The following is a 13,758-nucleotide window of genomic DNA, read 5'->3' on the forward strand; positions in this document are numbered from 1 at the left end:
AGGCGGGAAGGTGGGGTTCACAGCACAGCTGCTGGAGTCCCAGGAGAGAAGCAGGACGCCTGTGGGGGAAGGCATAGCTCTGCGCAAGCCTGAAAACCCTTAGGACACCAGGAGTGTCTCAGCAAAGGTGTGCCGGCTGGGGCAGCACAGGGCCAGCGAGGCCCAGCAAGAAACCCTGGGACCCACAGAGGGGCACTGTCACGTCCAGTGGAAGCAAGCCTGCTTGTGAACGTCTATGAAACACCCTTGAGACTTCCAGAAATACATGAGTCAGGTTTTCTTGAGACTGAGGTTGCGTGAGCATGCTCAGGATATCTGAATACAAGCTCCCTAATTCATCTCCTAAGTGTCTGACTAGTCCTCTTACTGCCACAAGTGGCCCCCATCAACACAGGGTCCCCCTACTTGCACTACATTGTCCTGAGGTGTCCTTCTCTTCATATAAATCTTATGGAACATTCTACCTTGTTTTTTCCTCACTGGACACCCGATTAAATTCCCATCAATAACACCTTCCCTGACTCCAAATGACGTTTGAATAAGTAAATCCCAGCGACCCTACACACTATTAAAACAAAACAAGACAAACAAACAACTTGAAGCTCCTGTAAAGACCTGCTGGTTTCCTGGGTTTTATGATGATCTGCCCACCTCCTCACCCCAGGTCTTACACTCATGCCCATTCCCAACTCTAAAGAGGAGACAATCAAGAGCCTGGCCAGCACTCACCAGCACTGGCCAGCCTCCTGGCAGCCCTACCCGGGGTTCGGCTGCAAGAGAAGGAAAGCGGCGTCCACACTCCCCTGTAACTAAGCCCACCTGTGACTCCCTCAGGACTGAATGCCGCCCCTAAGCCTGGTTTCTCTGTGACCGCCTGTCTCTCCACCACGCTCCTCGGCTGCGCTCACTGACTGCTTGGCCTTCTACCAGACGTCCCTAACAGGATACCTTAGACTGCGGGTGCTGTTTGGGCCACCTGTGCAAACCACGGGTCCCTCCCCCTGGAGTTGACCTCTCAGCCCGTTTTGAACCTGCTCCCTGCCTTCTTTTGTACACCCTCCTGGCTGCTGCTTGAGCCTGAGTTATGACGAAGTTAAGGAACATAACTAGCTGGAGAGACACGGAGGCTGCTCCACAGGGCGCTACCCCCCGGCCTGTGCACGGCGAGGCGTGCCCTGGCCTCTGTGATGCCAGAGCCCACAGGGATTGGCAGCAGAAAAGGGCTTGCTTCCTGCTCAGGAGGAGACCAGCAAGGGGAAGCCAGGTCCGCCAAGGCCATCTCTGCTGTTCAGGAATTTTAATTTAAAATATATATATTTTTATTGATTTCAGAGAGAGGAAGGGAGAGGGAGAGAGATAGAAGCATCAAGGATGAGAGAGTCATTGGCTGGCTGCCTCCTGCACACCCCCGACTGGGGATCAAGCCTGCAACCTGGGCATGTGCCCTGACGGGGTATCAAACTACAGTCTCCTGGATCCTAGGTTGATGCTCAACTGCTGAGCCACGCCCGGCCCAGCAGGAATTTTAATTTTTGAAGAATGACTCAGATCCCTACGCCCTCCTTACAAATCCCAGGCCCGTCTTTAGAGATTCAACTCCGAAATCCATAATTAAGATTACTGCTTGGTTACCCTATGTACAAATCTGAGGTTGTTCAGTGGACTCGTACATCTTTTGGTTACTAAGGTATATCATTAACTGTGGCACCTGTGGGTGAGAAAAGTGAGGTGACTGACAGGAACAGACAGTGGAGGTGGGAGGGGGCGGGGGAGGGCAGGCTCCCACTGCTGGCTCTGGCCGCTGAATTTGGGTGGTAGTCAGTTGAAAGAAGTGACCTATGGACTGGGATTACACATTTAAAGACCCAAAACAATTTAGGGCCTTACAGTTTCCCAAAATGATGGGGTGGGATTGCCCCTCCCCATCCCGTTTATACCAGTAATTCTGACTTATTTTCCCCTCGCAGGCTGCCCTTGCTTCGATGTGATCAGCACTGTTGGGGTGAGACACAGATGTGAGTTACTCTTATCTTGCATCTTTGGGTGAGACACAGACGTGAGTTACTCTTATCTTGCATCTTGGAAAGAGGGCATTCGATCTCCGCACCACAAACAGGTACATGGGATGCCGAGGGAAGACAGTATCCAAAGACCCCCTGAAAACCGCCAACTGGAAGTTAGAGAGGAAAAAGGGGCTCCTCTGGTAATTCCACAAAGGCAGCTGTAGTGCAGTGGATCGCTCACTGCAGGTGCAGCTCACTCCGCGCCCGGCCCCTTTCCTTGTCCTAGCTGTTGTCAGCAGTCTCTCTGCTCCCTCCTGCTCTGTGCCCGGATGCTACTCCTGGGGTCCTGCCAGTTCAGCGCTGACGGTAATCCCAAAGAATCCTTCAGCAAAGGGTGACAGGCTGGGGCACGAGGCGGAACAGGGTATCTGGGAGCAGAACTAATTGTGTTTTAATTTGCCTAACACCGGTGGCCAACAGGGCTGCTCGGTGGCAGCGAGGAAATGCACCCTTCCTGGGCTGCTTTAAAAGGCGGCTCTGAGAAGGAGGAGAGTGCGGGAAGGTAGGGAGCAACAAATATCCAGGCTAAAAATAGTTTCCTTAGAATTGCCTTCTGCGCCGCCTGAACCACAACAATAAAGGTTCTTACGCTCATGCCACCAGCACTGCGATAAAAATGAGGGAAGGGAAAGAAGCCAGGAGGGAGCTGCAGCAGGCCTGGCTGCCTCGCGCCATCTCCTCGGACCGCGCGCTGTCAGATTCAAGGGGACGCGACTTCTGACAAGCCTCCCGAGATTAGCTGTGGTTGGCTTTTCATTGCTGACCCATCTTTAAGTTCAAATAACTGCACTTATTTGGTTCTATCAAAAGGAACAAGACCAGGGAGTGACTGCAAACCAGACATGTCATCCCACCTGCCACTGTCCATGGCATTTTCCCAACACACAACCCAGAGAACAGCCACAGGGACAACACAGCTCTGCTGACCAGCATCTATGCCAATTTACAAAGAATTTCTTTATTTTCTGATTATAAGTCGACTCCTTCTGCTGCAGGGAGAATGTGCATCATTTCAGAGGACAGTTTTATATAAAGTCTCACTCTGCTCTCATTACTGCCAGGATGTCACAGTCATACGTATGTGGCTGCCAAATCTCAGACTCCTAGCTGCATAAGGTTATTCTTTATTTTACTAAACAAGATAGGCTGATTGTGAAAATTGCTGTTTTTTTACTCTAATAGCTAACACTTTTTAAAGAACTCTGTGCAGTTTTCACAGCATTTTACATATACAGGCGCATGTAATTTTTGCAGCTACCATTTCAGGACGATATTATACTCTCAGTGGCAGATGAGGAAACTGAGGCTCAGAAAGTCCCGATGTCATACATATTGGACATGGACATTTAAGACTCCACCCATGGCTTCTGACCCTGAATTCTGAGCTCTTTGCACTGTACTACACTGCCTCTGCGTCTCAGGCCATGAACTACCTCCAGTCCTCAGAAAAGCTCCACTAAGGGAACGAAGAGGGACCAAATTACCATCCGCCGAGCGTCCTGCAGGGAGCCCCCCTCCCCAGCGCGGACACCGGGAAGACGGACGCGAGCTACCAGCCTACACAGTTCCACCTAAGGAGGCTCACCAAGTCAACAGGCTAGAAAAGTTCAGATGTGAACACAGAGTAAAGATATGAATGAGCCGCCAATTAGCAGTTACACAGAGTTCTATACACGGAGAGACTGGTGGGGTAAGAGGAACGTGGTACTTGGGTATTTATTCTGAAAAATTGTCCAGTGAATCCTCCTGGTTGACAATACCCAGCCTGGGGCTTCTTGTTCTAGATCGTGGGCTGGGCTGCCTTACTAATGGTCCCTAACTAGGTCAACAGTGGGTTCTTGACCCAACAGTTGTCCACCCACAGACTGCCCAGAACCCCAGGAGGCGGGGTACAAAGGGCTCTGCCCAAAAGGGATGATGTCTGTCAGCCAATTAGGTTAGTTCTTTCCAGAACTTGTACTGGGATCACTGATGGACAGGACTGGCCAGGAAAGGCTTTGGCCAAAGCGGAAAGAGGTGGAAATGTAACATGTGTCTGAGCAGGGGAAGGGGTGGGTGATATGGACACCGCCCAGGAGGGGCCAGGAGAGGGACAAAGCCAGAGGACCCAGGTGTAGAAGGTCTCTGGCCTTATATCCGCCTTGCTCCCGAACAGCGCCCCAGTTCTGACTCAGGTGTATCCGTAAACAAACCCCCTCCTCTCAAAGTGGCCACCACAGTGAATCTGTTCTGGCAAAAAAAAGAACCTAAAAACCCAGAGTTCTTTTTACAGAAACTCAAGTTTTCTACTAAAGAGAATGTGCTCACATTGATTAGAATCGAGATTAAGTGCATCTTGTTCACAAGGTATCAGAAGGTAGACAGACATAGAGCGCTTGCCATCCTGTCTCCTTGGAAAATCCCCCCCGGCCAATGGTCTCTTTCCTCTGCATCTATATAGCCCTAGACACGTGCCTCTTATTTTAAATCAATGAAAGCTTACTGAGCATCAGTTATGCGAAAGAAACTGTACAGACCTTTTATTAGGCTTAACTAACCTTACTGTCACCTTAGGCTAGTTCATTTTCCTGTGTTGTTTGCTCCATAAAAACTAGGATCTTGCCCCAAAAATCCTTGTGGTTCCAATTAGCCCAATATTTCTTATAACACAGGGACTCAAGAATCAGTTGCTAAATATATTTATGGCATGTCTCTTTGCATAAAATTCAAGGAAATATAAAAATGGTAATGCCTGAGTGAAAATCTACTGAGTTCAGGTTAAAGGAAAAAAACAAAGAAATATCTATTACTGACTTGTAAATTAAGGTCAGAGGCCTGTCCACTTGACCCATGAGGTTAATTAGACTAAGGGCAGGAATTTGACTTGAGTGGAGCCTGTCCACTAGCTTGCCAGCGAGAAAAGTTGAGTTAGGCCCAATGGTTTACTTTGTTGAGAGTTAGAATTGGGCAAGAGACTTGCAGTGGTGCTGAGAGCTGGAACCTGAAGGTCACTTAGAATCAGGAGCTGGGCAGGGCACACTGAACTCTGTATGATCTGAAAGAGCAGAAGCTATACGGTGGGAAGGCAAGGAAAGAGAGAGTGGGTGTGAGAAAATAAAATGCAACAGAGGAGTAAAAATTGGTAGACATACCACAGAAAGAGTGATGGCGCCCTGGCAGGTGGCTCAGTTGGTTGGAGCGTCATCCCATATACCAAAGGTTGTGGGTTCGATCCCTAGTTGGGACATGTAAGGGAGGCAACAACCAATAGATGTTTCTCTCGCACATCGATGTTTCTCTCTCTCTCCCTCCCTTTCTTCTCTTTAAAAATCAATAAAAACATATCTGTCCACAGGTGAGGATTAAAGAAGAAGAAGAAAGAGTGATGGAGACAGAAGTCAGACCCCGCCTTAGTTACCACTCTTTCTGAAGCCTGGAAGGTCTGTCCAGCTTTTCCCGTTGGATCAAGTGTGTTCCTTGGAAGCACAAGAACCACCACTGACACACCTCCCCTTGTGCCATCCTTCTATCCCTTCTCCCAGCTGGTCATAACATAAAATAGTGAATGACTGTAAGAAGCCTTTTTCAAAAGAAAATGAAATATTCTCTGCTAAATGATAATCAACAGGGCAACTCTGCCTGTCATAGGACATTTGACAATGTCTGGAGACATTTCTGATTGTCACAGGGGCTGGGGTTGAGTGTGTGCTACTGATATCTAGTGAGTTCAGGCCTGAGGCGCTACTAAACATCTACAATGCACAGGGCAGCCCACAACAAAGGATCACCTGGCCCCCAAATATCAGTAGAACAGAGGACGAAAAGCCCTGCCCCAGAACCAACAGCGGCATAACACAAAGCACGTACCGTCTTCAACAGTCCAGGGTCACATGCCACTGGATGCACAGGCATGGAAAAAGTCAAGACTGGGGAAATGTAAAATGTTACGAGTTGTGCTAGAGTGTTAGGTGACAGCTAAATCTCCACCTTTTTTATCTTCAAAGTTTTATGTGTTTGCACTTTTATTGGGCGCTATTTGACAAAGAAAATCACCTAAACACACCAGAAAAAGAAAGAAGGAAAGATTGGAGGGCGGGAAGGAGACAGGGGGAGTCACCTGAACTGCCTCACCCACACCACACCATGAAGACTGATGACCAGGTAATGTCCACAGCTCATGCCCGCTCAGAAGAGGGGCCAGCCACCCCGAGAAAGCCTCTCGTGGTGAAGTCCCTCTTCAGAGTTCTGTTAAAGATGAAGACAAATGTCCTAGCATACCCACAGGCATAGCTCCAAGATATTGTGGGTTCCAGACCACTGCAATAAAGAGAAGATCGCAACAAAGCGAGTCACACAAATTTTTTGGTTTCCCAATGCCTATTAAAGTTATATTTACAGTGTGCTGTAGTCTATTAAGTGTGTGATAACATTATTTCTTTCTTTTTATCCTCACCAGAGGATATTTTTTCCATTGTTTTTTCAGAGGAAGTGGAAGGGGGAGAGGGAGAGAAACATCGATGCGAGAGAGACATCGATTGGTTGCCTCCTGCTCAGGCCCCAACCGGGGCTGGGGATGAGCCTGCAACCGCGGTGCGTGTCCTTGCCTGGAATCGAACCCGGGACCCTTCAGTTCGAGGGCCGATGCTCTAACCACTGAGCCAAACGGGCTAGGGTGCAATAGCATTATTTCTAAAAACCCAATGTACATGCCACAATTAAAACTACTTCCCTGCTAAAAAATTATAAGCATTGTCTGAGCCTTCAGGAATTGCAATCTTTTTGCTGGTGGAGGTCTTACCTCCACGTTGATAAAAATGCAGTATCGGCAAAGCACATAAGGTGAAGCACTGTAAAGCGAGGTCTGCCTGTACTTCTGGGAAACTTTCTAAACTATAACTATGAAGACCAAGTAGGGCTGGGGAGAGGGGAGACTCCTCTGGCGGCCACAGTTCGGCATGCTCACCTCTAGCAGCTTGGCCTCACCAGGCCCTGACAACTGCGGGGACCCAGGAAACGTGTCCACGCTGTCTGAACAGGATGTGGCACGGTAAGCAGCAGCCCCAGGATCCAGGTGCAAGGCTGTGAGCAGAACTGCTTTGGGGACATCTCCAGCCCACCCCTGCTGCACTACCACCCCTTTTTTGTGGTCAGATCAAATACTTCTTTTAAAATTCCATTTTAACTTTCAAAGAGTTCCGCCTGAAACTCAAACCAAATCTGTCCTATTCAAGTCCAGTTTACTTTATAGTCCATCTCTACAATTCAGAAGACACTGGCTCGCTTCCCCAAAGGAGGTGTCAGCAGTTGAGACAATGGTTAGTTTCCTTTTGCTCTTCTCTGCTCTTTCTCCTGCACCAGCGTAAGAAATATTTTGAGCAACTGCGCCTCCTCAGTACATAGTATGTGCATACAGGACAATATTTCAAAGGTATCACAGTGACCCCAGCTCTCCTCCCCAGGGCTGATTAATCCTTGCTCTCCTTTTCGTGACATGAAATCTGGAACTACAAACACTCTTCTGCACAGTAAGTGGCCTAGAGAATAAGTGGTGAATGTACTTGGGAGAAGATTCTGAATGATGAACTGGAACAAAACGCCAGCCTCTTCTAACCTGAACAACTGTCTTCCTTTGGGGCACAAACTGTTATTTGTAATCAAGAAAAAATATTGCCCATTTGTTTAACGTTATAAAATTAGGCTCAATTTAGCAGTTAAGTCTCTGAAACATCTTGTTCAAACAACAGTACTTGTTTATTTCAGAGAGTGGCCTTGTACTCAGTGCCAGCACTCCTCAGTTTTGGATATTAGGTAAAGAAAGGGTCAGAGCTCTTTTGGATTATCTGGTCATAGTTTATTGATGTGTTTAGATAATAAATGAGATAAATCTTGAGGTCAAGGTATGCACTGATGAGTACAAGGTCAGGTGACCTTCACTTGCCACTACCCAAGTGGGGGGAGACAGGGAGGGTGCCGGGTACTCAAGGAAGAATGACCCCCTTCAGGAGGATTTCAGAATCTGTGAGTGGAGGGTCTTTTAAGACATTACATGTGTCTCCTTCCCCTTTATCGGGGGTGAGCAAATTACAGGCCAAATCCTTCTGACCACCAGTTTTTATAATTAAAGCTTTATTGGAACATGGCCATGATCATTTGATTTTGTCATATCTAAGGCTGCTTTCAGAAGGGCAGAGTGGAGTAGATGTGATAGAGACCATATGGCCCACAAAGTAAAAAAGATTTATTATCTGTTCTTTAACAGCAGCAGTTTGTCACCTCCTGCCCTAGATACTTCCTAAGAATCGTTCCACAATGAGCCACGATGACCAAATAATGTGTTCTTTTCCTCAGTGCTATAGAGCCAGGCTTGCTTGTCCCTACTTTGGTTACCAGTAATGAAGACGTGGCTTAAACAAGATACTGTCTCTCTATAAAGTCCAAGGCTGACTGATACTCCAGTGTCTCGAGACCTAGGCTGCACTCCACGCAGCTTCTACTACCAAGGTCACACTGCTGTCCAGACTGGTTGCCAAAGTACCAGCCAATATATCCAATCCAGGTGGCAGGAAGGAAAAAGGACAGCCTCAGCCCAACTTTTAAGGAGACCTCTGGAAATACCACTGAACGTTTCTTATAAACCACTGGCTGAACTTGTCCACATAGATACACCGAGTATAGACTTTTCGTTGGCTGACAAACTGCTTAGATTAAAAAAAAAAAAAAATCAAAACTATGTTATTTTTAAAACATAGGGTTGGATATTGAGAGGTGATCAGCAATCTCTGCCAAAGGAACCGCACTCTAGTCATCAAGCCCCTTATTAAGATAGGCAGGCTCTCTGGGCAGGGTAATCATTTGGCATAGCTCCAAAATGAGAGAACTTAAATGTTTGCTTAACGTTTATTTTAAGAGACAGTATGATCAGTGATACAAGTATTTTTTGGCCGGTTGTTTGTTTTCAAATTTCCAATCAAAAGTATTGTCTTCTTCCCTGGCTGGCATCGCTCAGTGGTTGAGCGTCGACCCATGAACTGGAGATCATGGTTCGATTCCTGGTCAGGGCACATGCCCAGGTTGCAGGCTCGATCCCCAGTAGGGGGCAAGTAGGAGGCAGCCAATCAATGATGTTTTTCTCTCATTGATGTTTCCTCTATCCCTCTCCCTTCCTCTCTCTCTAAAAATCAATAAAAGCATATTTAAAATATATATATATATTTAAAAAAAGATACTGTCTCCTCCAGAAGGAAATAGACAAATTCTCCTTTCACCAGTTACCATGGGTTGTGTGCAGACCTGAGTTAATCCAGTACTCCTACACAGTCCAGTGATTTTGTCTTTAATGGACTGTCTGCCTGGTCTGTCCCTGCATCCACAGGACCCCGATACTCCCCCACTCCCCCTGCATTCTCTCCTATTAACATGCGCTTTCCATTTACTCTCATCACTACATCCCGGGCAGTAACATCCCATAGTGACCTTTAGGCTCTGGTCATCTCCAACCAGGAAAGGACAGGCTACTCATGTCACTTTTAACAGTGGTAACACAAGAGGCAGAGGTGGATCGAAGTCAATATCAGGAAGCAAGAGCTTGAGAATAAAAAATTAAGAATGGATTCTGAACCCTTGATTCCAGACGGTTATCTGTGTATTAAACAAGAATGGAAAACAATGATAAGTCATGTGCTCTTGGAAACCTCTTTCTCACATGAAAGTACAGGGCCGAATGGGTAGCTATCATGTTAGGGACGCAGGCTACTCTGTACATTCAGTCTATTTTCTGTAAAGTTAAGAGACTTATCATCTGCAAGCTCCAAAATATATTTCAAGGCTGCTAAACAGACAAAATCAAGTAGAATGGGAGGTAGCCAAGAGAAGAACCATACAGGGTGCCATCTCTCTGAACACAGTCCCAACCACCAGCAAAGGGACATTTCTCCCCACTGAGGGTTATACTCGGCAAAGCCTATAACACCAGTAAGTACTGAAACCGGAGTCAGCGAAGGCGAATCTTCTGTTTGTAACACGGGTAGATTTGGGGTGGGAGGCAGACCTACAAAGATTCAAGGGCTGGATGAGCCATATTTAAAGAGAGTTGGTTTCTTGGAGGTGGAGGAAAAGATAGCCTGACGCTTGGGTTGTGAAAACAATCGGCCTGAATGATGACCAGCCCCTCCCTGCCAAGCCACCCTCACCCTTCACCCCTCACCCCTCACCCCTCACCCCTCACCCCTCACCCCTGTGTAAGTGGCCAGTTCAGAAAATCTAATCCATTCAAATGAACGACCAAGAGGTAGTCACAGGCAGACCACTGACGGGGCAACTAAAAGTAGTTCCAAGAATAAGGGCTGTGACAGAGGGGCCATAGAAAGATGCTGCCAATGAATCCTATGACGTTTCCAGCCAAGTATTTTACAATAACTTTTAAAAACCAAATGTAGCAATTTCTCTATGGAGGAAAATCACGAAGCAGAAATAACTCAGGGAAAAGATAGCAAGGAAACAGGAACTGAAACGTGGGCTTGCAGAGCTCAGGGAGGGGGCAGAGTAAGCGAAGACGGAATAGAGCGTGTGCCAGGGAGCTGGAAGGAGCAGAGCAGACACGGCGAGGGGGCTCTCACAGAGGGGGCAGGGAACAGAGCGGCAGGCAGGAGGCCAGACGAGGGGGCCTCCCACGAATACCAGCAATCCCCCAGGACAGACAGCGGGGGGTGTCAGGGAGAGCGGGGCACTGTTCAAGGAGGTCCTGAGTAGGTTATTAAATGTTATCCTAGGGCCTCATACCGACTTTGGCTTAATAAATAGTCACCAGGAGGCTGACAAAACACCTTTTCTCCACACAATCCCCTCCCGGCCTCACCCCGTTCCTGGGATGTGACATGCTACAGAATCACTTCCAAAAGCAATCCTAAAAAACTCCAAGATCCTTCAAACACTCTGTTTCACATACTTTCTTTACTAAGGCAGGAAAGATTAAAATGCATTTTAGAAAGATCTTCAGAAAGGATGGATATGAAAGGCTTTTCTGATAAGCTATACAGTCACTATAAATTCAGAAGATATTTTGTCTCATATCCATTGGGTTTCAGCAAAACCTTATTTTACGTTTCCGCATGCCACTTGTCACACAGCGAGAACGAAGGGTAAGATCAGAAAGTGTTTTACTTACTTTGGATGTTCAAACTTGTCTATAAGGTCAACTTTCTCCACCAGGTCTCCTCCGATTGTTCGTACTAAGTCGTAGAAATCATTTTCTGCGTAATTCTCAGAGGGCAGCCAGAATGAAATGTCATTTATCACAGCAGGGTATCTGCTAAGAGGCTGACAAAACAAGGGAAGAAAAGACAGACTGATTTGTTCGCTGCATGAGAATGTTTAAATTTTTCGTGGAAAATTACACTTGGCTAATTAGAAAATGCTCATAAAACACTATTTCAGCATTTGAATTTTCAGGAACAAAATGAACTTAAAAGATAAGTCAATATTCAAAATTACAGGTTTAAAAACCAGACTGTTGTATTGCAAATTCCATTATGAATCTTAAAGATTCTTATCACATGCATGTGCATCACCATTTATAATATTTATATCACTATCAATGTTCAACTCTGTACAACGCAATATGAATTTATCACATTTCAGTTTTTTCCATTTGAACACCAGAGAAGAAAAGTTTGAATTTAATTACCAAGCGATTCATCAACCTCCTGTGGTATTTTCAGGGAGCCATTTTAAGGGAGAAATAGGTAAGGACTTGTCAAAACCAATATTTCAATTAGTAATGTCATTATTTGTTAGTACTTCTATTAAAATAATGAAATGAATGGATAGGTAGTCATTAGGGAGTTTTTTTTTTTCAAATTAAGCCTCTAAGGATGTGATAAACACAATGTAGCCATTTCCTCAATTTTTCCCATTTTTTTCCAGTTTACTAGAGTTACTAGTTCATCATTATATTGGATAGACATTTAAAATTAAGTACTTTTAGAAGTTACTGCACTTGTTTACGTGGCTATCATATATATATTTTATAAAAAGTGTTTTGTTAAATGTTTCATTATAGAACTATGAAGTCCTAAGGGAATATCTGCTAAAGCTATACATTTGTTAGAAGGGCACATTTACAAACTGATTCATACCAAGCTTGATATCACTATAAACCCTTTGGTAAATCACTGAATAGACAAGGTACAAAATTTTTTAGGCAAAACCTCTGAAAAGCGAAACACTCAAATGTTTATTCAACTTGAAATAGCAATAAAGTTGTCTAACAAATACATCAGCTTAGAACATACATTTCAAATGAACATAATTAAGCTCTATCCAGGTGCTCCAGACAAAATAACAGAGCTCCTGAAAAACATCCTGTCTTCTCTGCTAACGTCCAGATGCTGTGATAAAGAATCCCTGGGTTAATGTAGCAACTGGAGATGCTAGGACTTCGGGGGTTTTACAACTGCTTTTCCTTTGACCACACCCTTTGCCAACACCCCTTTGCCACTTAATCAGTATGGAAATTTAGAGAGATTAGATAAAAGGCTGGGATTGCCAAGATTAGCATGAAATCTACTCTTCAGCTAATCAAACTGAGGTGGCACATTGCTGAGCTCTGATGTGAGACAAGATGACAGAAATGGGAGCATCTGCAATCCACTGACAACAGTCAGCATGATAAGAACAGAGTCAGCCAGAATATAGGCCCCCAAAACATGAAAAATATATATATTACAGTAAATACAGGTTTAAAAACCAGACTGTTGTATTGCAAACCTAGTTCAAGCTAATAGATTATAACAAATTTAAATAATAGTTTAAAAGAATCAATATACTAATTAAAATGTGTCAGATGTGGGATACCTACTCTGCTTGTGACTTGCTTTTTTGAGAGGGACAATAAGATTTTGTTTTGAAAATAAGAAGATAACTATAGATCTATGGTCACTGAAATGTAGGCTTGCTGGTGCTTACCCAGAAGTGGTGCTAAAAACCAGCCGGTGGCCGGCTTCCCACTGCTCTCAGGGAAAGTCCCCAGTAAAAGGTTCTGCCTCTTCGTGTTCTCCAGGCTCAGGACAGCCCTGCTTATTGGGTTTCCTGGGCACACTAAGCCACTTGCTCCATATGCCCCTCCCTGCCCTCCCGCCCTGCTTCTGCCCTTCAGCTACAGCACTCACTATCCCCCCAGACTGCCCGGCCCTGTGCTTCTCTTTCGTAGTCCTTTTCCTCACTGCAACTGCTTGTGTAGTTACTATTGAATGTGTGTCTTCCCAGCATGTTACAATCTTGAGGGTAGGGTGTGTGTCTTTTTTTAATCTCCAAATCTCTATCATCCGGCATAGTCCCTGAGACAATGTAGGGACTGAGTGAGAGCGAATCACGGAGCTTGAGCCTTGGCGACATCGCAATGAATCAGTTCAGCTCTTCCTTCTTCTCCAACTGGACTAGCTGATGGCAGAGGAGTAAACAGGGCATGGAGGCTGCCTCCATCCCCGCCATGCTGACACGAGGAGACAGTGGCCATGTGGAAGGACAAAGAGGCTACAGGTGGACAGGCGAAGTGACCCGGTAGGGGCTTGATATTCCACAGTCATAGAACCAGGAACTTTAAAACTGGAACTGTCAACCTAAATAAAGAGGCAGACCGAGGCAAGCCCAGATGACCAGGAATTGAGTTGTTGGGATAGCAGAGGGTTGCAATTCACGACACCCACTGTAACAAGCTACG

At 45.8% G+C, this 13,758-nt stretch overlaps 1 protein-coding gene across 6 annotated transcripts in view; it reads right to left on the minus strand.

The window, feature by feature from the left end:
* FARS2 (phenylalanyl-tRNA synthetase 2, mitochondrial) overlaps positions 1-13,758 on the minus strand; it is a 460,578-nt gene that overhangs the window by 131,357 nt on the left and 315,463 nt on the right. For all 6 annotated transcript variants that reach the window (XM_016212998.2, XM_087820664.1, XM_087820665.1 and 3 more), the window contains one exon: positions 11,206-11,357. In XM_016212998.2, coding sequence (XP_016068484.2) covers positions 11,206-11,357 — 152 coding nt within the window. The remainder of the gene's footprint in view (positions 1-11,205; positions 11,358-13,758) is intronic.

This window comes from Miniopterus natalensis, chromosome 9, assembly GCF_054644295.1.
Source record: "Miniopterus natalensis isolate mMinNat1 chromosome 9, mMinNat1.hap1, whole genome shotgun sequence".
NCBI lineage: Eukaryota > Metazoa > Chordata > Mammalia > Chiroptera > Miniopteridae > Miniopterus > Miniopterus natalensis.